At 49.4% G+C, this 23,754-nt stretch overlaps 1 protein-coding gene across 2 annotated transcripts in view; it reads left to right on the top strand.

The window, feature by feature from the left end:
• COPS7B (COP9 signalosome subunit 7B) overlaps positions 1 to 19,850 on the top strand; it is a 24,329-nt gene extending 4,479 nt beyond the window's left edge. The window contains exons 2-7 of one of the 2 annotated variants that reach the window (XM_029933593.1): positions 1,750 to 1,927; positions 6,148 to 6,223; positions 7,550 to 7,638; positions 9,322 to 9,524; positions 11,568 to 11,673; positions 18,630 to 19,850. In XM_029933593.1, the coding sequence (XP_029789453.1) occupies positions 1,766 to 1,927; positions 6,148 to 6,223; positions 7,550 to 7,638; positions 9,322 to 9,524; positions 11,568 to 11,673; positions 18,630 to 18,788 (795 nt within the window). In that variant the 5' untranslated portion in view covers positions 1,750 to 1,765 and the 3' untranslated portion in view covers positions 18,789 to 19,850. The remainder of the gene's footprint in view (positions 1 to 1,749; positions 1,928 to 6,147; positions 6,224 to 7,549; positions 7,639 to 9,321; positions 9,525 to 11,567; positions 11,674 to 18,629) is intronic. The other variant, XM_029933594.1, reaches the window with a different exon arrangement.
• The last annotated feature ends 3,904 nt before the right edge of the window (positions 19,851 to 23,754 follow it).

Genomic DNA, 23,754 nt, shown 5'->3' with positions numbered 1-23,754 from the left:
CCGCAGCCGCGGCCCTGCGCGGAGCCGGCCGCCCGCCACCACGTCCACCCCAGCCTGCGACCCTCGGTTCCTAAACCGCGGCTGCTCTCGCTTCCCCACCCCCACAGGCAGCCTCTCTGCCCCTCTGCTGTCCATCAAAATAGCGCCCCCCCACGACGCGAATTCACCTCCCCCGTGTCCCTAGCTGCCTCCTCCGGTCCTCCCACTTGACAAAAAAAGGGACTCTCTGCGCCTTCTTAACCTCTTTGCCCCTACAGGCTTTGAGCCTCAGGCTAGAATTGTTTTGGGGGGCCGAAGTTTCTATCTTTTCCTCCACTCCCTCTCCACCCTAGGCCTTTCCATTCAGTCCCCACACGTGTCCGCGTGGACAGGAGGGTTTCGTTCCTTCTCTCCCAGCCATCACCTCTCTCCCGCCTTCTCCCGCCCTACCCCAGCCCTCTCCTCTTTCCCCCTTTCTCCTCAGCAACTTTTATTCCCTTAGCACTTCACCGTTTCTGTTTCCGACAAGACATTCTTATGTAATCCTAAGAAGAGGCGGCATGCTCATTCCTCTCCTACTCTGAAAGGGCTGCTGCTCTCCATGCCCGCCTCCACTGGAAAACTTAGTGTCTCTTGCCCCAAACAGGTCTTGGAATTGTTCCCTTCTTTTTGTCTTAGTGCCCCCGAAATGTGTCATTCTTGGGGCGCCTTCTGTGCTGCAGGACTCTAGCAGTGGAGGTATGCAGTGTGTGTGCCCATCCACTCAGCGTGTAATTGGACTGTGCAGTTGAGGGACCCTCCTCCCTGATGTCTTCAGGATGGCAATACAGTGTCTTCATTGTTTCCTCAAATCTTTTTATCGTTTCCTTGAGATTTTGTACAAATTCTGGAGTCACGTTTGGTTAAATCATATAGCAGCAGGTCAAACAGGGATTTTCTTCATGGACTCACACAGTGTGTATTTTCTGAGTTTGAATATGGTGTTTATCTTTCAATATGATTTCCTCCCTTTTGCCATGAGAGGTCTTGTCTACTTTTTGTGGCTTTCCTTATCTGTGTCTGGCGGTAGGTGGGGTTCCAGTGATACACTGGAAGCTGTCACTGATTGCTTTTGCTTGCATCTGCCGCTGCTGTGTGCAGGTGAAATTCTCTCCTCCTTAACCAGAGTCTGTCAGTGAGGTGGATATAAAACAGCTCCTGGGAAACTCCTGTGTGTTTCTTTGGGTCTGGTCAGCTTTGAGGGCTTCGAAGGTGCTGCTTGCTGTTGGGAGAGGGCCAGATGGGGCTGAAGTGGCTTTTCCTAAGTGTGTTTCAAACCTCTGAGCAAGGACGAAGCCCCTTTAACTCTAGGTGGAACCCTACCCATCTCACAAAGTGGCTGTTGTAGTATCTGGGCTTGAGCTGTTTCTCTTTTTGAATTTTTATTTATTTATTTTTGAGCGAGGCGGGGGAGAGAGAGAGAGACAGACAGACAGACAGACAGACATAGGTGCAAGTGGGGCAGGGGCGGAGAGAGAGTGAGACACAGAGTCTGAAGCAGGCTCTAGGCTCCTAGCTGTCAGCACAGAGCCTGATGAGGGGCTCGAACCCACAAATCACGAGATCATGACCTGAGCTGGAGTCGGATGCTCAACTGACTGAGCCACCAAGGCGCCCCTCTTCTTGAATACTATAAAATTAAAGCATTACTGATATCTGATCTGGCATTAAACAAGCATAGGCTTTGCAAAGAAGAAGGAAGAATGACTGAAACACTTTTCTTTTGGACAGATCTCAAGGCCAGAGAATGGCAGGTGAACAGAAACCGTCAAGTAACCTCCTAGAACAGTTTATTTTACTAGCCAAAGGTACCAGTGGCTCAGCCCTCACTGCTCTCATAAGCCAAGTCTTGGAGGCTCCTGGAGTGTATGTCTTTGGAGAATTGCTGGAGCTGGCCAATGTGCAGGAGGTAAGAGCAGTTTCTGAGTAACTTCTCTGTCGTCTTTGTTCAAAACCTTCCTGTGATTCTCTGGGTTTCCAAGGAATTTCAGGGCTGAAGCTTTGGGGGCCTGTGAGGTGCACTGTTGAGGGAGGGATGGGAATTTGGGGGATGGGATGGGGAGGAGAGCAAGGATGATGTCTTGGGCTCCTCCTGGTCAATATTTTTATCTCAACGTGGAGTAAAATTAGATTGGGTTACTAATAATTTGAAAGATAGGGGAAAAATCCAGTTGAATATGATAAATAAGAAAAGTAGAATATAAGCACCGGCTGGTATTAATAGCGGTTGTTTCAGGCATTTGTAGGATCAAAAAACCGCTAGCGTAAATATAGACAAGAAAGACTGGTCAGGTGCATACATAGGAGAAAGTGGTTGCTATTGAATGAAAAAGGGCAATGCTACGTTAAGCAGGTATGTAAAAAAAAACATGAAAAGGGAAGTAGTCTGTTTTGCTTTGTTTACATTGTTTTTTTGATTGTTGTCCTTAGACCTTTAGGTATCTAATTTTGGTTGTTGTGCCTTAAAAATGAGAAGACTGGGGCGCCTGGGTAGCTCAGTCGGCTAAGCCTCCGACTTTGGCTCAGGTCATGATCTCACGTTCGTGGGTTCGAGCCCCGCATCAAACTCTTTGCTGACAGCTCAGAGCCTGGAGCCCGCTTCTGATTCTGTGTCTCCCTCTCTCTGTCTCTCTGCCCCTCCTCTGCTCATGCTCTGTCTCTCTCTGTCTCAAAATAAATAAAAACATTTTAAAAAAATTAAAAAAAAAAGAGAAGACTGGTGAAGAATGGCCCGGTAGAAGAAAGAGATGTGAAGCAACCTATACTTTTCAGTCTCTGCTTCTCACTTTGGACACTTTTACATTTATTGACTGATAACTTCGGTGTTGATTAATTGATTGAAAAGTCTGGTGACATCTTTATTACTTTGGGGGTTGCGCTCAGAAGCTCTTGGAGGGGGCGTGAGCTTGCTCTTCACCATCACAACCTCCCTCTGGCTGCTAGGACAGCATTGGCTCTGTGGATGGCCACCGTGCACAGACCTGTGTGGTGCTTGTTCTTGTGGACTGTTTGCGCCACGCTGCTGAGGGTGGCCCACGGATAGGCGGTGGCTGGCTCTTGCTAGCTGGGCTTCACTTCATGACCGTGAGGACACCTTTGCTGGCAGTTGCTGGCTCCGTGTCCACAGCCTTGCGGTGAATCAGCCCCTTGTAGGAGAGGTGTGGCCTTCAGGCTGCGGCTCGCTGCTGCGCATCTGCTTATTCCTCTTGATTAGGAGACTGGAGCGCTTCCTCGTGACCATCCATTGCTGACATGTGGACCTGGCGTCATCTTGTCTCCCTGTGACAGCCGGAGACCGAAAGAGGCGCTTTTGTTTTTAATTGTGAATTTTTATTTAATGTCAGCCTTGCTTGCTGGACTGTAAGCTCACTAAGGGTAACGTCTCTTGTGCTTCTCATTGTTTCCTTAGTACTTAATATGTAATTTGACACACAGTTGGCTTATAGTCAAATTTTAATTTACCAGTAATGTAAAAGGAATCCTGTGAAGAAAAAATTTTAAAGTGGTTTGTTTTGAGGTACCTAGGTGGCTCAGTTGGTTAATGACTGACTTCGGCCTATGTCATGTTCTTGCCGTTCTGAGTTTGAGCCCTGTGTCAGGCTCTGTGCTGACAGCCCCTCCCCAACTCACACACACACACACACACACACACACACACACTCTCTCTCTCTCTCTCTCTCTCTCTCTCTCTCTCTCTCTCTCAAAAATAAGTAAACTAGTGGCACCTGGGTAGCTCAGTCGGTTAAGCTTCCAGCTTTGGCTTAGGTCATGATCTCACAGTTCGTGGGTTCGGGCCCCGCATCAGGCTCTGTGCTAACAGCTAGCTCAGAGCCTGGAGCCTGTTTTGGATTCTGTGTCTCCCTCTCTCTCTGACCCTCCCCTGCTTGCGCTGTCTCTCTCTGTCTCTCCAAAAAAAAAAAAAAAAAAAAAACATAAAAAAAAAAACCCTAGGTGTGTTGTTGTTTTAATTTTTTTTTTAATCTTTATTTATTTTGGAGAGACAGGGAGAGACAGAGCGCAAGTAGGGGAAGGGCAGGAAGAGAGAGAAACACAGAATCCAAAGCAGACTCCAGACTCTAAGCCGTCAGCACAGAGCATGTGGTCATGAACCCACGCACTGCGGGCTCATGATCTGAGCTGAATTCGAACGCTCAGCCGACTGAGCCACCCAGGCGCCCCTGTTGTTTTTTTCTTAAATAAGAGCAGTTTTAGTTTCACAGCAAAGTTGAGAGGGAAGTATAGAGATTCCCAATATATCCCTGCTCTCATACATGTACAGCCTCCTCCATTCCCAAATCCCTGGCCAGTATGGAACCTGCAGTGACACATCATTATCACCCAGGAACTGTAGTTCACATTAGAATTCACCCTTGATGTCGCACAATCTGTGGATTTGGATAAGTGTGTAATGACACGCGTCCACAGTTACAGTGTCATGCAGAGTAATTTCTCTGCCCTAAAAATCCTCTGTTTTCCACCTACTCGGCCCTCCCTCTCGTCTTCATCTGAGCCAACCGTTGCTTTCTACCGTCTTCCTGGTTGTGACTTTTCCAGAATGTCGTGCAGTATGTAGCTGTTTCCGAGTGGCTTCTTTTACTTAGTGATACGCATTTAAATTTCTGTATCTTTTTATGTCTTGATAGCTCATCATCTTTTCGACAGAAGAGATGACAAAGGGGTAATAGGCTCCTTCAGGTTCATGAAAAGCCTAAATGAATATGTCAAGTGGTTGTTCGTAACTATGGAAGATTGGCTGAGAGGAGATGGATGGAAATTAAAATGAGAAAGACACTGATTTAGGCCAGGGGGAGAAGTTTTGGAGTGTGTACTCTAGAGAAAATAGTCTTTTAGGGTTAGTTTTGTAATTGTCTGTTTGATAACTAGGGGCGAGGTTGATGATCTCTTCCTCCTCTGATTCAGGACTTCCAGAGGTTCTTGATAATCTGAGAAGGTAGACTAGGGCATTAGGATGCCAGGGTTCTCATGGGGGTGCTGAGCAAACCACCTCCATCTCCCCACAGTTTGTTTTTTATCTGTTTGTGAGCTGGAAACCCTAGTTTTCGGTGTTCTGAAATTATGGATGTAGTTCTCAGGACCTTTTTTTTTTTAAAGATGCTTTAGGGGTGCCTGGGTGGCTCAGCCGGTTAGGCAGCTGACTCTTCATTTCAGCTCAGGTCATGATCTCATGGTTTGTGGGATCAGGCCCCACTTCAGGCTCTGTGCTGACAGCATGGAGCCTGCTTGGGATTCTCTCTCACCCTGTCTCTGTGTCTCCCCTGCTTGTACTTTCTCTCTCAAAATAAATAAACCAAAAAAATAAATTAAGAAGATAGTTTAAATTAAGTGGTATTATCGTCTGTGTTCACAGAATACTCCTTGGGTACTAGTGTACGGAGTTTGGTGTATTCGGAGAGTGACGGGTACACATTTGTGAGTAAAAGAGACACCCAGTTAAGTTCACCGACAGCAGAGCAGGGCAGCTCCGGACAGACCAGTGTGTCTGCTACTTCCACAGCGGCCCTTGGCCATCTTAGTAAGGAGTGGGTGATTTGGGGGAACATACTTGAGACTGCCTGATGTTGTGGTTTCCTGTCCCGCCGAGGCGCTTCTGTCACACTGCATGCCATGCTGATCTCTCCTAGCGCTCCTGCTCGCCCGGTCCTGAACCTCGGAACCGACCCTGCACTTTGTTCAGGTTGGACTGATAGTGGCTCGTGTTGTACCCGCCAACACGTGTGTGGACAAGGCTGCTCCACTCTTTGTTTCAATGGCAAGGAACTCCTGAGAAGACCACTGCTTCCAGTACTAACTGCCCTGAGTGTGTGTGTGTGTGTGTGTGTGTGTGTGTGTGTCTGTGTCTGTGTGTGTGTCTGTGTGAGAGAGACAGAGACAGAGACAGAAGCAGTTACTTGGGCCTGCTGTGCGGAGTGTAAAACATGTATTGCTGAGAGAGAATTAAACTTAAAATTAAATTCTGTTTTTTTTCCAAAGAATCAGAGTTGGAAGGGACCTCAGGGATCATCCAGTGACACAGTCAGCCGAGGCTCACGATCGGCCCCCTCTGCTCGCGCTCTCAGGGACTGGTAGACAGCCTGGTCTGTGAACTGTTTGGTTTTTTTCCTTCCTCAGCTTGCAGAAGGCGCTAATGCTGCTTATTTGCAGTTGCTGAACCTCTTTGCCTATGGAACGTACCCAGATTACATAGGTGAGTTGGTTAAGATCCTCCGAAGACTTTTCTCACTTATGTCTCTCTGTTTGGTTTCCAGGGAATTTCAGGGCTGAAGCTTTGTGGACCTGTGGGGTGCACTGTTGAGGAGGGTTGGGAATTTGGGGGAGGGAGAGGGAAAGAGCAAGGGTGACATCTTGGGCTCCTTCCAGTCAGTATTTTCATCTCAACTTGGGGTAAAATTAGCCTGGGTTACTAATAATTTGAAAGATATGGGAAACGTCCAATTGACCATGCACTTCTTGTGTAGATGTTTCAGAATTTAGAATTTGAGGGACTCTAAAGAGGTAATATGATGCGTATACCTTTTTATATAACACACTTCAAGATGTGGACAGCACCTGTAGTCAAAACATTGAGTTTTGCAACTAAACAAATGGATATTTACAACAAGTGGGGTTAAAAGCCTGTGTCAGTCAGGTTACAAATTGCCATGAGATGAATTTCAGCACCACGCTGGAGACAAAAAGTCAGTTTGGATTCACCTTTTTGGAGTCCAGGATTATGGCGGAGGAATTGAAGGCACTTGGGATCCGCCTCGCGAGGTCGTTGTGAGGACTAATGTGCGTGTGCGCACTCGTGGCCCGCAGCGGCCGCCTTTGCCGCGTTGTCGTTATTGTTACTACTGAAGTTTTGCCCGGTCTTCAAAGCTCATCTCGGTCTCCATCTTTGTTTTCCTTCCCTGTACCTCCTCAGTGTGATTGCACTCACTTCCTCTCTCCCCCGTTCTGTTTCTTTCCTTTTCTCCCCGCCTCCTTCACTCTCCCTTTCTGCCTCTCCCCCTCTTCCTCACCCTCTGGCTCTCTTCTGGTAATTTGTACCTTTCTTCTAGTAGTTCTGTCTTGCCCTTGTAGCTGTTGAAATACCCGACGTAAGACTGAGGACAAGTCCACGGCCATTGAGTCGCACAAGTCTGGTGGTTATTATCCCTGGGGTCCCCTAGTGCAGCAGCCCTGACAAAGCCCGTCTTATTTATCCTTGACTTTGAGTCACTTAGGACAGTGCATTGCCCATAACAGATTCCCAGTGAAGACATGTTGAGCTTGGTTGCATGTCACAAAGGGCACAGATAGTGTTTGATTAAGGTGATTGACCTGTCGTTTGGTGCATTCATGCCTGGCTTTTCAGGAGCACTTGGTCTTCCGAAGGAGAGGGGGTGCTCGTGGAACACTGCCTCACGCAGAAGTGCAGAGTCATGACAGTGAACCAGTAGTACTTTTGATGTGGAGAGTTGGTGAGCTTCTTCTGTAAAGAAATTCTAATTTATTTTGTGTCTTGATTTTTGTGGTGGGTGGCACTGAGCAGCCAACAAGGAGAGCCTGCCGGAACTGAGCACCGCTCAGCAGAACAAGCTGAAGCACCTTACCATCGTGAGCTTGGCGTCGAGAATGAAGGTACAGTCCCCAACCCCTTCCTGTCCCGCTCCTCCCCACCGTAGGCAGGTGTCACACTGGCCTCTGCGCGGGAGCTGCCAGCTGTGCGCCGTGGTCATGTCACAGATGCATAAAACTTGCTTGGCACAGGACAAAAGAAGAAAAGATAACGATTAAAATAGTGTAGACTACTACTCGCTGTTTCGTTCAGGAAAAGTATGCCCGGGAGACATTGTGAATCAGCAGGCCTCCGTTCTGGCCCGCTGTGGTGACTCACTCTGCGTGAGCATTCTGCTGTCCTAAAGGGAGACTCTTGCTCCGGGACACGTAGTTTTTCAAATAGCAGAACATCTCGAGGCGGGTTCACCACGTCACCTGTTGCCCAGGGCACAGGGAAGTGTGCCGGAGCCGGAGGAGAAGCTGGCTCTGTTGGACTTCCCGAGACTGGCCTTCTGCTGGGGACTGTCAAGGTTAGTTGTACTGAGCTGAAGTTTTGCCTTACGTGCTATCTTTAGACCCTGGCTTTCTGTAAGATAGCCACTCTGTCATCTCTCCGAGGTCTCCGCCCCCCTCTATTTAGAAGAGGCCTTGCAGTCAGCTTCTCACAGCCGTTAACGAAGAGGGTCCAGATTCGGTGAATTTCCAGTTGGTTTTGGCTGGCTGCCCAATCCCGGCATAACTGGCAGAGGTTTTGTGGGGCTTTACCGTTGGAAGAGGTTTGTCCTTTACGTTTCCCCTCTGCGATTGAGCTTGAGAGACATAGATTTGTTCTTGCCTTGCCGTTTCCGTCGCCGAGACGGTTTTCCCTGGTCTGATCACAAATTTCTGATTCTCAGCCTGGCATTTCAGGTGGGATGCCTGTTTTGTTAGGAAATGAGGATGTGGTTTTGGTTGTTGTTTTTTTTTTTTTTTTTTGATCCTGATCATGGACTTCCCAAGTGTAGCAAAGTTTAGGAGTAACTTTCTTTTCCTGTTTCTGAAACGTGTCCCTTATAAGCCCATCTGTGCCTTTAGTTATTAAAAATCTCCCTAGCAATGTTTGCTGTTACTCACTTGTTTGTATACCTCTTCCTCCTGTTTTTGCAGATTTGATTGCTGTGTTAATTTCCATACTAGTAGTGACGTGTCCAGAAAACGAGATTTAGATAGATAGTTGTCTTGGAGAAATGCAGAATACTGGTCTACCGCAATAAGGGACTGTTGGTGGGGAACTGACGTTGTTTGCAAGTCTGAGAAAACATGCAGTGCCCACCGGCCACCTGTAGATGGATATGTTAGCCTGCACATGTGCTTCGCTTGTGCTCTTCTGGGCAGGCAGCCAGTTCTCTCCAGCGTCTGAAATTGTTTGGAGTTTTGTGGTGATCTGGCATTTTAGGTCAAGTCTGTAAGCTTCTGAAGGTGGCAGAGTGGCACACACAGTGTTTCCCTTTCTTGTCTCGGAGACTTTCTAAGAGTGCTTTACAAGGAAAGCTGAAGTCTGGGTGAAGTCCAGCGGGGAGAGAATCTAGGAGAATGCCTTCCTAGAGGCTCTGGGTCTTGTTTGGATCCTATAGGTTTCACAGCTCATTTATCATTGTCTTATTGCCATGATGTTAATAACTACAACCAGACCTCATTTCCCAAAGCCCTGAGGCAGGTGTACACCTGCATTATCTTTAGTGCTTGTCAGCAGTTTTTGTAAATATCCCATGGCTTTATCTACAGTGTATCCCCTACTCCGTGCTGCTGAAGGACCTGGAGATGCGGAATCTCCGGGAACTGGAAGACCTCATCATTGAGGCTGTCTATACTGACATCATCCAAGGCAAGCTGGACCAGAGAAACCAGCTGCTGGAAGTGGATTTTTGCATTGGCCGTGACATCCGAAAGAAGGATATCAATAATATTGTCAAGACCTTGCATGAATGGTGAGACTGAAAGAGAAGGGTGTGCCCTCTCCTAGGGGAAATGCCTCTGCTTGGGGGAGTGTCTCCTAGGATCCGCTGGGGCTGCCTGGGAGCTGGAGCCTTGGGACAGTAAGCGGGGGCGTGGGGCGCATTTGTGACTAAAGCCGTGTGGCGGCAGGACTCACTGCAGGCCTCCAAGGCCTTGGTCGTCGTGGTGCAGTGGGGGACTGGGGAACAGTAGGCTTGGCAGGCGGAGCCCCCAAAACCTGCTTGTGTGACGTGGATCCGGTGCTTTGCAAACCCAGCCTCTGAGCTTGACGAAGCTCAGGAGGTTAGTGTTGATCAGATTCCTTGGATAAGAGAAGCCACGTTCAGCATCAGTAACCTTGGGCTAGTGTTGGTAAAACATCATGAGGCATAATGAAGACACGGACTGGGTTATTCTAAGTTGGAACCCAAGACGTACACACAGACTATCTGATAACAGTATGTAAACAGTGGGACATTTGCATGTTCTATATTTTATGCAGTTTTTGCATATTCTCTGTGTTAATGGGATTTGATGTTTCCAATAGATTTGCATATTCTATAAGGATTTGTTATGGAGTTATTGCAATGATTTGGAGGTTATAAAGCCACATGGGCCTAGTTGGAAAAGGGGTTCGAGCCAAGTTTTGAAGGGGGGCAGGGTTAGGGCGTGGTTGGAGGTCAGGACAGCATGACCCCAGGCAGGCATGTGGTGTCGTCGGAGATCATGAAGCTGAGCAGTCAGGCTTTGTGCAGGGGGTAGGGAAATTGTCTTCTGTATTTTTTATTTTTATTAAGAATTAAAAAAATGTTTATTTTTGAGAGGGAGGGAGAGAGAGCACAAGCCGGGGAGGGGCAGAGAGAGGGAGACACAGAATCCGAAGCAGGCTCCAGTCTCTACAAGCATAGAGCCCGATGTGGGGCTTGAACTCATGAACCATGAAATTGTGACCTGAGCTGAAGTCAGATGCTTAATTGACTGAGCCACCCGGGTGCCCCTGAAATTGTCTTCTTTAAAACAGACCAAACCTTTCCAGTCATGAATGGCTCAGCTTTGACTCCCACCCCCACCCCGTGTTCAGAGCCCCTCAAGTCTCCCTCATTCAGCTACTGTTGGACCCCAGGCTATGTGCTGTCCCCCCCTTACCCCAGCTTCTGTCCCAAGGATGGCCCCAGACACCTTCCTGACACAGGCAGAAACTTTCAAAATACTGTAAAAGTGTTCAATCAGAATAAATGGGGAAAAAACCGTAGAAAACGCCCCTAGTGTGGAAACGCCCTGGCGTGTCCTCCAGGCCTCCAGTCCTGCTGGCGGCAGCTCTTACTCCATCTTTGACATGGCCAAGTCTGTTCTCACATCCACGGTCTGGCTTCCCTGATTTCCCCAGAGGTGCCATCCTAACCCCATCCCAACATGGTGACTAGTCCAGATTCTTAAGGCTTATGTTATAGCACTGGAGTTAGATTTGAAACAAAATTGTTAGGTAGAACAGTACCCCAAATATGGCGGGTTGTTTGCAGCTATTGACTTCTAGGTAGAGGGTAAATGGCTCTTCATTGTACTATTCTTTCAACTTTTTTTTTAGGTTTTAACATTTTCAAAATAAAAAGTAGGGAAATGAAATGAGGGGGTGGCAACTAGGAAGTAACAAACTTCTGAGAAAAGGGGCAAGCTTTAAAGTAGGATGCTTCTAGAAAATCACTGTTCCCTTTCAGAAAAGTGGTAAATCTGTACCATCTGTAAGGTCTCTCCCGATCCCTTTAAGGGCCCAGGCTGTAAACCTTTCCCAGGGGAGACAAAGGTTGGCATTCAAGCCGTGTTCTAGGATCCTAGGAAACCATCCCACACCCTCCGTGTTTGTCTCCAGGTGCCCTGTGTTTTAGATTCAGAACCACTGGTCTTGGACGGAGTGCAGGGCAAGAGCCTTCCTTGGCAGGAGGGTGCTAAAGGAAGTCCCCGAGGGGGTGGAGATTTCGGAGGCTGGTGGAGAGCCCCCAGAGCTTTCTGTGGCTCAGGGCCCGTCGTCTCCTTTGTAGGTGTGATGGCTGCGAAGCGGTCCTGCTAGGCATCGAGCAGCAAGTTCTGAGGGCCAACCAGTACAAGGAGAGCCACAGCCGAACTCAGCAGCAGATAGAGGCGGAGGTAAGGAAGGGAACATTTGTCACCTGTTCCAGGGTGTCCGTTTGCTCCTTCATCTTGCCATCCTTGGCATAGGTGAAACAGTCACCACCAGATCGGCACTGGGCTAGCGGGGTAGAGAGGGGGATGACGTGGTCCCTGCTTTTGACGCTGTCCGTCTCCTCTCGGATTCCTGGTCCCCGGAGGGTGAGCTTGGAGAGTGGAGAACGTTGTCCTTCCACAGCACACCTGCCTTGTGGAGGAAAAGAAACGAGTTCGGGGATGGGTCTTCAAGATGGGTGAGAGGATGGTGGTTAGTAGCAGGAGGAGTGGAGGCGGGTGCACTGGGTCGGGGGCACATGGGGCCTCAAGGCCCTGGTTCTGCTCTCCTTCTTAGAGCTGTGTGATAGGCTCACAGTGTCCTCTTTGTTCTTCAAACTATGCGTGTGATAACCTTTTAACATGCATGATCGATTTCGTACTGCAAAAGGAAGGAAGGAAAAACGTTTGGCAGCTGAAAAGCAAGTGCAGGTAGAAGTGTGTGGTTGCGGTTTTAGTGACACCTGGTTGTTCCCGACACTGTGAGCCTCTCAGGAAGACAGAGGCTCTAGCATTTCGATTTATGGGAGGTTGTGTGCCTGTGGCCTGGACACCTGTGAGGTGACCTCAGAATTTGGAGCCCATAAGATAAAAATTTTAGCATTGGAAGCCCTCCAGTGTGATGGAGCTTGAAGTGTTAATCATATTTAATGGGTTTTATAAATCAGGTGTCTAAGAGTACAGCAGAGTGGGACCCAGAGTTATACTTAAGAAACATAACTATGGGGGCGCCTGGGTGGCTCAGTTAGTTAAGCATCCAACTTCGGCTCAGGTCATGATTTCATGGTTTGTGGGTTCGAGCCCTGTGTTGGACTCTGTGCTGACAGCTCAGAGCCCGGAGCCTGCTTTGGATTTTGTGTCTTCCTCTCTCTCTGCCTCTCCCTCATTCATGCTGTTTCTTTCTGTCTCAATAATAAATAAACATTAAAAAAAAAAGAAACATAAATATGTAGATGTGCCTTTTAAAAAAATTTTTTGTTTTAATATTTATTTTTGAGAGAGAGAGAGAGAGAGAGAGAGAGAGAGAGAGCGCGCACGTGAGCATGACTGGAGGAGGGGCGGGAAGAGAGGGAGACACAGAATCTGAAGTAGGATCCAGGCTCTGAGCTGTCAGCACAGCTGAGAGGGGCTGAACTCACAGGCTGTGAGATCATGACCTGAGCTGAAGTCGGGCCCCTCATCAACTGAGCCACCCCAGTGCCCCCCCCCCTTTTTAAGTTTATTTATTTTGAGAGAGAAAGCGTGAGTGGCCGAGGGGCAGAAAGAGAAGGAGAGAGAGAATCCCAAGCAGGCTCCGTATATTTAGCGCAGAGCCTGATGTGGGGCTTGAACTACAAACTGTGAGATCATGAACCTGAGGCGAAGTTGGATGCTTAACTGATTGAGCCACCCAAATGCCCCTTGATGTACCTTTCAAAGGGTGACTTGTGGAATTTGTGAAGATTTCCCTTACTCTGTTATATGTATTCCTTGAAAATAAAACCTGTCTTTCTTGTCTTTGCAAGACCCTCTCCTTGCCACATGTCTAACCCGTAGTTGGCGCTGAAATGTTTGTTGTATTGAGTATTTCTGGTACACTGTGTCGGTGGACTGCTGAACTAGACTTTTCATGAACTAGAACGAATTTATTTTGGATACACACACACCCCTACATACAAGATGTATATACCTTCCAAGTCTGTGAATGTTCAGTGCGTTGTTTAATTTTTAACCCACTTCTAGCCAAAGAAGTATAAGCTACATTTGATTTAGCACTAGCCAACAGCAAATACAATTAGAACAGAAAGCCTTCTGCGTCTCTCATGAGCTGTGTAATTCCCCTCTTGAATATGGTGGCCTCTCCTCTGAGCTGGGATTGATGTGTCAGCAAAGTAGGAGGGGTTGAGCACTCTCTCTTCTTGATTCTTCTTGGTAAATCAAACCCTGGAAACAAATGAGGCTTGGAGGTGAAACATGCCCCCTGACGTGGGGCGGCCTGTGTGAAGCAGACCAGATGTCACCTGGTTGGTAGCCCAGGACAAGGCTGACTGCTCCTGGCTGCCCCGTTGTGCCCAGACCGCTGCTGGCGGTGTGGGAGGTGGTGGGCTGGGAGTGTGGTCACTAGCAAAACTGAATGATACTAATTTTAGAATTTTGAATGGTTCCACTTTATTTCTGTGACAAATGGCATCTGATGATAGAACGCACTGACTAATGTTGAGGCACGACAATACTTGAGAACAGTGGGGGCTCTTTTAATTACAGTTATTAAAACAACAAAAAAAGAGGGGCATCTGGATGGCTACGTCAGTGAATCATCTGGCTCTTGATTTTGGCTTAGGTTATGATCTCACGGTTTGTGAAGGTGGAACCCGCATCAGGCCGTGCACTGGCAGTGAGCCTGCTTGGGATATCCTCTCTCCCTCTCTCCCTCTCTCCCTCTCTCCCTCTCTCCCTCTCTCCCTCCCTCCCTCCCTCCCTCCCTCTTCCCTCTCCCACTAGTGTTCTCTTTCTCTCAAATAAATATGCATTGAAAAAAATAAAAAAGATAGAGCCTGTGCACATGGATTTGTTGGAAAACCTCAGCTGTGGTTACTCCTGCTGCAGAGCCTGATGCTGCCACTGGGTGGCAGTAATAACTTAATTAACAATTTGGGGGTAAGAAATTTGAGAAAAATACCAAGGGCACCTCCACCACCAATTAAAAGAGTCTACTGACTTAACAGTCTTTTAGAAAACCTGTAACAGACCAGTATGAGGAGAGAAGAAACATGGTCAAAACCCAGAGCCTTGTCAGTTTTCCATTTAGTAAATGCATAATCAGGGCACCAAGTGTAGGATGCTGATTATTCCCCAGCTTAAGGTGCATAGAAGGCTGGCTGTTTGTTTGTTTTATTTTGAGAGAGACAGCAGGTGCACATATGAGAGTGAGCAGGGGAGGGGCAGAGAGAGGGAGAGAGAGAATCCCAAGCAGGCTCCATCCCGATAGGGCTCAATCTCTGGAACCATGAGATTGTGAGCTGAGCCAAAATCAAGAGTCGGACACTTAACCGACAAGCCACCCAGGCACCCCAGTTTGTTGACTAGAAAAGAAGACAGATCTAGTAAGAATGAAGGTGTAATTCTGTCATATTCTGCTCATATTTATGCTTCTGTTACCCTTAACCCAACTTTTTAAGCCATTTTCTCAACTAAGTTGATCTTTTTTTTTCTTTCTAATGTTTATCCATTTTTGAGAGACTGAGAGAGCACAAGCAGGGAAGGGGCAGAGAGAGAGGGAGACAAAATCCGAAATAGGCTCCAGGCTCTGAGCTGCCAGCACAGAGCCCAGCATGGGGCTCGAGCCCATGAACTGAAGGAACTCTGAGATCATGACCCAAGCCGAAGCCGGACGCTCACCCGACTGAGCCACCCAGGTGCCCCACAACGAAGTGATCTTTTATTCACCCTTAAATTAGATTGCTTGTTCTCAGACGGAAAAACTTGATGTCCCCTCCCCCCAAATCTTACAACAGCAGCTTTTTTCTGGTGGATGTTAGCTCGGAGAGCCTTCGCTGTTAACGAAGTCAGTCCCATCATAAACTGCTTAGGAATCTTCTCTCTTTGCAGCCTCTCACAGAAGTGATGCATATTAGCTACAATTCCAGCATGCCTGGGGGAGACAGAACAGTAACACTGTGAGCTATTTCCTTATCTCCGAGCAGACACTCTGGAGGGGAGGTAATGATCAGTTAAAGCCTCTCAAAGTACCTTCTCATTTATATTTGATTTTGGAGTGTATCTTTCTTTACATTTGAATGTTGTTATGTCTGACGTTCTCTGGAATGTCAGTGGCAGCATAGCTCTTGCTGCCTTCACAAAACGGCTGTGTTCCAGGCATGTCGGTGCGAAGCTGTTATTGGGCAAAGTCAGCTGCTTTCCGTTCTGTAGAGAGTCCCGGGGGTTACGTTAGTCGGGATCTTAAGTTTGGCGGCTACCAGAGGACAGGGGGCCCCTGCTCCCTGCTGGAGGGTCGTTCTCACCACCTCCCTGCTCTCCTTGTCTTAGACCTTCCCAGCTCTGACCCTGCTTCCTCTTGTCCACCTTTGCCCCTCAGCCAAAGTTTCCCTCCCCCAGGAGGCTCTTCCCGCTCCTTTTGCTTGAATATTTGAGGTCCCCGATGGAGTTAGGCTGCAGTCTTGTTCTGGTACAGTCCCGTGTGAAAGCTCCTGAGGCTCATGGTTTGAAGGGCTTGACAGACCTTAGGTCGTCTGGGGTGGGGAGGTGCTGTGGCCTGCAAGCTCGCTCGCATTCAAAGAAAACTGGAAGAGGCCGGGACGTTTAGGCCAGAGAAGACAAGTCCTTGGGGGATACTTGCCGTATTTGAGGGGTGGCTCTGTGAAAGAGGAAGTGGACTTGTCCCGATTGTCCCACTTGGCCAAAGCGGGTTTAATTGGTGGACCTAGTTTGGCAGCCAAAATACACCTTGAAGTAAAACAAACAAAACCTAAATATCTAATAAAATTGGCAAGCCATCCATTTGTTTCACATTTTTCTCTACTGGATCCCCAAGTAACTCTCCTGAATAAGAGATCCCAAAGCAGGCGGTGCGCCCTGGGAGGTGGGGTGCCTGGGGTTCGGGATGGCGTGTCTCAAGCGGACCGGACCCGGGATGAAGCCACACCTCACCGAGGCTGCCGTCTGTATTTGGGGTCCCGGCCCAGAGTCCTCGGTCCGCCCTCCTCTCAGAGAGGTTATGACGCTGATTGAGGTGCCGTCAGTCTAGGGCAGGGCTGGTCCACATTGCAGACCAACAGCAGAAACCAAAATGAACGGGAGCTTTAATCTCGTCCAGGCTCATTCTGCACAGAGCTCCTCCCAGAGCCTGGGGCTGGCCTCGGGTCACGGCTCTGCTTCCTCTCGGTGTCGGAGCTGCCTCTTACTCCAGCTCCTGATAGTCTCACTGCCGCAGACTTTTGACCCCGACAACTCCCTTCTTTATAGAAAACCAGGCCTGCTTCCCAGAGCACATGGGGGCCGTCAAGTTGGGGAAGCACCTCCACTTTCTCTTCTTCCTTCCAATGATTTTCCTCCCCTTCTCCTTCCTCTCATCTGCTTGAAGGGCAAAAGCATAAAAGATCTTTTAGAACGGGTGTTGGGGAATGTGTATATAAACAGGCACAGGAGGACACAGTTGGTACAAGTACAAGGTGGTACAGTCTGTTTCCACGACATCACGATCGGTGTTAAAATGTAAAATGTGCCAACCCTTTGATCTGGAACGCTCACTTCTAGGAATATGCCCTCCAGAGCTGGTCACAAAGGTACAAACAGGTAAACACAGAAGACTGTTCATAGCCACGCTGTACCTAAGTGAAAAGCAACTTGGGAACTAATTTAAAAATTGTAGAACGTTAGAGGGGCACCTGGGTGGCTCAGTCGGTTAAGCGTCCAACTTTGGCTCAGGTCATGAGCTCGCTGTTCCTAAGTTCACGCCCCGCATCGGGCTCTGCGCTGACAGCTTGGAGCCTGGAGCCTGCTTGGGATTCTGTGTCTCCCTCTCTCTCTGCTCCTCCCCTCACTCATGCTCTGTCTCTGTTTCTCCCTCAAAAATAAATACACATTAAAAAAGATTTTTCTTAATTGTAGAATATTCAGAATAACAGTACACAAAAGATATGTATTCCAAATGATCAGAAGTTGCTTAAATATTTTTGAGCGTTCCTTTGTTAAGTAAAGAAAGGTATGCTGAATCCTAGCGTAATCATATTTACCAGTCCTTTTGTTAGGTTTTCGTCATTTATCACTTGGTTGGCTGAATTTTATTCATTCTCTAGTTTATTCAAGAAGGCTCATGGAGCTGTATTTTCAAAGTTCCTATGAAAGTACTTGTAGGGGCGCCTGGGTGGTTCAGTCAGTTAAGCGTCCGACTTCGGCTCAGGTCATGATCTCTTGGTTCATGGGTTTGAGCCCCGAGTCGGGCTCTGTGCTGACAGCTCGGAGCCTGGAGCTACTTCTGATTCTGTATCTCCCTCTCTCTCTGCCCCTCCCTGCTCACGCTGTCTCTCTGTGTCTCTCAAAAAAACAAAAACAAAACAGAAACAAAAAATTAAATAAAAAAGAAAGTATTTTTAGTTTCATACATGAACAGTGGTTAGCTGATTGTTGCATTCTTGGGACCTCCTTTTTGTTTCTAAGGCCACTTTAACTTGGTGTGTCATACCACTTTGTCAAATGGTCCACTTCCACTGGCTGCTTCTCTCTCTCTCTCTCATTTATTTTTTATTTATTAAAATTTTTTTAATGTTTTGTTTATTTTTGAGAGAGACAGACCGTGTGAGCAGGGGAGGGTCAGAGAGACAGAGACACAGAATTTAAAGATAGGCTCCAGGCTCCGAGCTAGCTGTCAGCCCAGAGGCTGAAGTGGGGCTCGAACCCACGAACTGCGAGATCATGACCTGAGCCAAAGTCGGATGCTCAACTGACTGAGCCACCCAGGCGCCCCCCCCTTTTTTTAAAGTTTATTTTTTTGAGAGAGAGAGAGAGCGAGTGAGCAAGGGGAAGGGCAGAAAGAGAGGAGAGAGAGAATCCCAAGCAGGCTCCGTGCTGTTAGCATGATCATGACCTGAGCCAAAATCAAGAGTCGGATGCTTAACTGACCAAGCCACCCAGATGCCCCTCTCCCCTCTTTTCAACCAAGAAAGCGTCAGCTCCACTTTTTGCTGGACTCATTTCCATGTGTCTTCTACGAGTCGCCCCTGCTTGTTTCTCCTCATCTGGGTTTCTGAAGGAGAGGAGATGGCAGGGTTTCTGGCGGAGGATTCTGGTTTCTTCCCTGGGCGGCCCCCAGTACAGTGAGAACAGGTTTCAGTGAGTCTCTGGCACTCAAAGGCTGAGCACAGCAACCCCGTGTCTCCCTCCAGGTCACCAACATTAAGAAGACACTCAAAGCCACCGCCTCCTCCTCGGCTCAGGAGATGGAGCAGCAGTTGGCTGAACGGGAGTGTCCCCCTCACGCGGAGCAGAGGCAGCCCACCAAGAAGATGTCCAAAGTGAAAGGTCTGGTCTCCAGCCGCCACTAGGGCCGGCTGGGGCGGCTGGCACTCACCAGGCCTGGGGCAGCTGGGGAGGGGACACCAAGGGCCTCTTTCCTCCCCTCTCTACCTTCAGTGAGTTCCAGACCTGCCCGTCCCCTCACCAGCGCCTCCCGCCCTGTTGGTACTGTTCCCGAAAAACCGTTAGTCCTTCCCCTCCCCTTCCCCCCAGTTCCTCAGACTCAGGGGCTCCACTGATGCCATCCCACCGGGGTCAGACACTGCCCCGCTTCCCTCCAGGAGGTTCTCGTCTCTGTGTAAGGGCTTGTCTCCCTCCCAGTTTTTCTTTTGCTCCATGTCATTTTGTCAGGCCGGTCACGAGCCGGGAGGCAGCTTTAGCCGGCCCGCAGGGATGACTGAAGGCGCCCCTCTCTGTGCGAGGAGGGGGGTGTGCCTTCTCCAGCCCCACGTACCACAGTCCCCGCACTGGTGCCGGTGACCTCTGGCCAGGTATCACACGCTTTGTTTCCCCCTCCTGCCTTACCCCTTGTTGGCAGCTCCAATCAGGCCACGGAGGGATGTGGCGCTGGGCTATGTTTACTAAACCTGCGGGTTTCCAGCCTCTTAGGCCCAGCGCCGGTCTCTCATTCGTTGGGAGCACTAACCTCTGGAATCTGAGCACCAGTGCAGGGTGCGGTGGGTCTGCTGGGTGGCAGAGGTTTCTTCCGGGTTGGTGTCCTCTGCTGGCCGCGCTTCCTGCTGCCCCTGGCCACTCAGACCGGTTTCCGGGGCGAAGGCTCCGGCAGCCGCCGGGTCTGTCTGCCGACACGCGCCCCCGCCCCCCCCGAGATCCGTGGTCCATCGGCTGTGTCTGTGCTGGGGGCGGCAGTGCCGAGGCCCCTCTGTCTGCTGGAGGACCTGCTGCTGCTTCCGTTTCTCTCTCTCCACCCTCCTTGGCTGGTGACCCCGAGCCCTCTGATGACAGCATTCTCCTGGCAAGAGAAAAGGACTTGACTGGCCTTTCTGAACTTGACTGTTTCAGGTTATATTTTAATTTTTTTTTTTGTACAGGTTCTGATTCTAATACATTTCAACATGCCTTTTTTCCCCTTCGTGTCAATATTTGTTACAGACTAATCGCCGGGGATTTTTCACCTGGTTGGAGAGTGGCGTGTGTGTGTGTGTGTGTGTGTGTGTGTGTGTGTGTGTGTGTGTGTGTGTTGTTGTTGTTGATTTCGAAGGGGAGGTGGAGGCCCTGGACTGACTTATTCAAGTTCATTGAGAGTAAAAGCACACGTTAGAACAAAAAATAAAGGTGTGGATTTAATGTATGTGGCTGTGGAGTGCGGGGTTGCCTGGCCGGGGGATCTTGAGGGTCTGGGGTTAGGGTGGTCCAGGGAGAACGGACACTGTTTCAGTTCCGAGGTTAAAACACGGGTTTCTCCTCTTTCCAAACTCTCCGGCGGGTGTTGTCTGTTGGATTGAGTGTCAACGACGCAGTCTCATTTCCCTTTTCAGCTGGTCCGTGTGCCCATGTAATCCTGTGCCCGACTGGAGAGTCTGATTCCCGAAGTATGTCCGTGAAAGCCTCGACGGGCGCTCTGTGGGAAGGGGGTTCCGTTGCTAACTAACACAGCACACCCTCCGTCCCACATCCTCATCGCAGATTCGTTTTTAAGGTCCCAGAAAAGGCCTGAGTCAGGAAACGTACTCCCACACTGGTCTCACCGAGTCCTTGGTAACGGCTGGCGGAACACATTTTGAGGAAATTTTTGGAAACATCTGTTTCCCAAAAACACCTCCCAGCTTTGTAGGTTTTTACAGCTATTCTTCTGAGATCCAAAACAGGCACTGTCGCTCTCGGCAAGTGGTCCCTCATCCTTGTCTTCCCACTGGCAAGCAGACCAGGAAGCTGGCGGGGCTTGTGTGAAGTGTGTGACCACCGGCTTGCCCCGGGCTGTAAGGAGCTCTGGGTTCACCTTCACAGGGCTGCTCTTTGCTTCCTTCAAGGTAGCAGTGGCAGCGCTTAGAGCACACTTTGTGAAGCGCTCCGTAAAGCGTCTTCCTGCACGTAAGCCATCAGATACCTTCCACTCCATCTCCTGCGGCTGCTAAGGGGTAGGTGTTACTGCCGTCATCCTCACTTTCCATGTGAGAAAATGGCGGCCCTGAGACTCGAGGTGCCCTGATAGAAGTGGCAGACAGACTCCTCGGTCTCCTGAGTCGTACATCCTGCTGTCTCCTCTGTGGTACATTCCAGTGGAGCGTCTGCATCCGTTTCCTCCTTGTTCCTCGGAGGGCTCATCTTGTGTTACCTGACACCCCACACGGCACAGCCTCTGCTTCCCAAACCCACTTGGCCACTTCGTAAGGACGCAGAGAGGATGGTGGTGGGTCTCCAGGAATTGTGGGAAGAGCTGGGATGGCCGCTGCTCTGTTGGGTGCCCCACGAGCCATGCTGGGATGGCTGGGCTCTGGCCTGACATAAGCAGAAGGTTTAACATCTAGCGTTGGAAGTGTCCTCAGCAGGGCAGCATGGGAGGCGGGAGACCCCGCAGCGTTTAGCAGAGTCAGCCTGGCAGCAGTGCCATTTTAAGCTGTTTGCTCCCTGAGGTCCCCTGGTCGTTGCTGTCCACACGAGCCGTGTCCTGGTTCCTACCGGGGAGGCAGCAGGGGGTGGTCAGAGCCCCCAGTGCAGGCCCTTTGTGTGTCGTAGCTCGGAGATGACCGCTGCTGACGGTAGGTTTCCCTTTCACCCTGTGCTTCTGAGCCTTAGAAAACGGGGTGGCGCGTGGTGAACAGCTTGGGATTCACCGCGTGCTTGCTGTCTTCTCTGTCGTGCTGGTTGCTGGAAACCAAACCACGTCCCGGTTTTCGGAATTAGAGTCATATTCTAACAGCTTGAGACTTCAGACACTTTTTCTGAAAATCGTTTTACCGGACCTGAAGGACTGTCATATACTCCTGTAATCTGGGTTTGGGGTAGAGCGTACTTTGGTCATTCTCTGATTATACTGGTGTCTTCCTGGGGATTCTGTGTACAGCTGTGTGCATCTGACTCCTTCAGCAAGTCTTTTCTTGTAGTTACGCTTGAGATTTACAGATTGAAATCTATTTTTTATTATAAATTTCACTTTGCATCTCCTTTATGTTATCCTGAGCACCTTAAAAGGATCTTTTAAACTTTATGTTTGTTAGGCAGGTTATGTATGACTCGACTTCAGGAGACAGTAAAGGTGGGTGGTAACTGTTCACTATCAGAAGGGAATGTTGGGTCTTTTAGGGATGAGAACTGTTGTTCTTGGTTAAGGATGAAACCCACATGGAGGTTAGTGATGGGGAAGGGAAAGATAGGGTGCAGCCCCACTCTTCTTGGGGCCACTTAGGCCTGTCCGTATACTGCTTACCCTAGCCAGACCCCACTGTGCATTCGTCCGGTTACTCCCCTTCTCAGACCAGCCAGTCACAGGAAGTGGGGTGGAGCCATGGGGATGAATCATAGAACTTGTGGAGAATGTATGTAAATAAGATCACCACAGAACCCTCACAGCACCCCCAGCTAGACTCTAAAGGAAGAGGGGCTCCCAGGCCGCTCAGTCTCTTAAGTGTCCAACTCTTGATTCTGGCTCAGGTCACGATCCCAGCAGTTTCATGAGTTCGAGCCCTGCCCACATCGGCCTCTGCACTGACAACACGGAGCCTGCTTGAGATTCTCCCTATCTCTCTGCCCCTCCCCTGCTCACATACTGTCTTTCTCAAAAATAATAAATAAAAATTTTTAAATGTTAAAAGATATAAAAATGAAGAGAGGGATGCCCCTAAAGAAATCTTACAATGAGCAGAGAAACAAGGAAAACCTAAAGAGGTCAAGAACTTATATAGCATGTCCTATTGCTGCTGGGAAATTTCCGCGGTGGCAGCATAGCGCCACTGCACGCCTGTCTCTGAGTGTGACCGGGTCCCCGGAGCTGGTGGGCCGTCCCACGGCTGTCCCCAGGCAGCGTGCGCTCCTGGCCTACAGCCGTTGGAGTCCCACCGTCCTCCCGAAGCTGCTGTTCCATCGCCCCTCACTCTGGGCGGGTGACTGCTTCCCGGCTTCGTCGTGGAAGGAGAACCCCGGGGCCCCTCCACCTCCCGGCCTCACCTCCTTCCACGTGAGTGTGACTCGTCCACCTGTGCTGTCTCACTCCGCCTCTCTTGTTCCCGGACTCTTGTGCCTCTGCCGCCTCTCCTCTCACAGGCTGTGTGTGACGAGGAATTGTATACTTTCAGAGACTCTCTGAGCTTGATGTTCCCGGCCAGCACCTTTTTTCTGTTTGGCACTCAAGCTGACGAGTTGCCTACCCTGTCTCTACTTCCTTCCTCACACCTGCATTGTTCGCCACATGACGCCTACTGCCAAGCGCCTGCTGATGAATTTCTTGTCAGGGAGACCACTGATCTCTAATTCCCTGGTCGTTTCGGTCTTTATCTGCCTTCATCTTTATGTTACAGTTGGCACTGTTGAGCTCACTTATTTGAGTGTTCTCTTAGTGTTCATGGCCCGTCTCTAGGTTTGCCGTGTATTTTCCTGCCTCTTCCAGACGATTTTCAGGGGCACCTCTTCCTTTGGTCCTGGTGGTAGGCATTTGCTAGGGTTCCATGGTGACCTTCTTAGGTTACTTCTGTACGTTCTCCATAGGTTCTGTGACTCATTCCCATGGTTCCATATCTGTTCATAACACCCAGGTCTGTCTCCACCCATCCTGCCAGCCTGTGGGCCCCTGGACGTGCCGCCTTCCAGCTCTACTCAAGCAGTAAATGGTGCCTACCGTTTGCCAAGTGTGCTATTTTGTAGGACTGACGTAACAGCTCCACAGACTGGGGGCTAAAAGAACAGAAACTTACTCCCTCACAGTTCTGGAGGCTGGAAGTCCAAGATCAAGGTGTTGGCCAACGTGATGTCTCCTGAGGCCTCTCTCCTCAGCTTGCGGATGGGCCCCTTCTCACTGTGGCCTCATGTGGCCTTTCCTCT

Source organism: Suricata suricatta, chromosome 3, assembly GCF_006229205.1.
Source record: "Suricata suricatta isolate VVHF042 chromosome 3, meerkat_22Aug2017_6uvM2_HiC, whole genome shotgun sequence".
Taxonomy (NCBI): domain Eukaryota; kingdom Metazoa; phylum Chordata; class Mammalia; order Carnivora; family Herpestidae; genus Suricata; species Suricata suricatta.
This window is presented reverse-complemented; position numbering and strand designations above follow the sequence as displayed.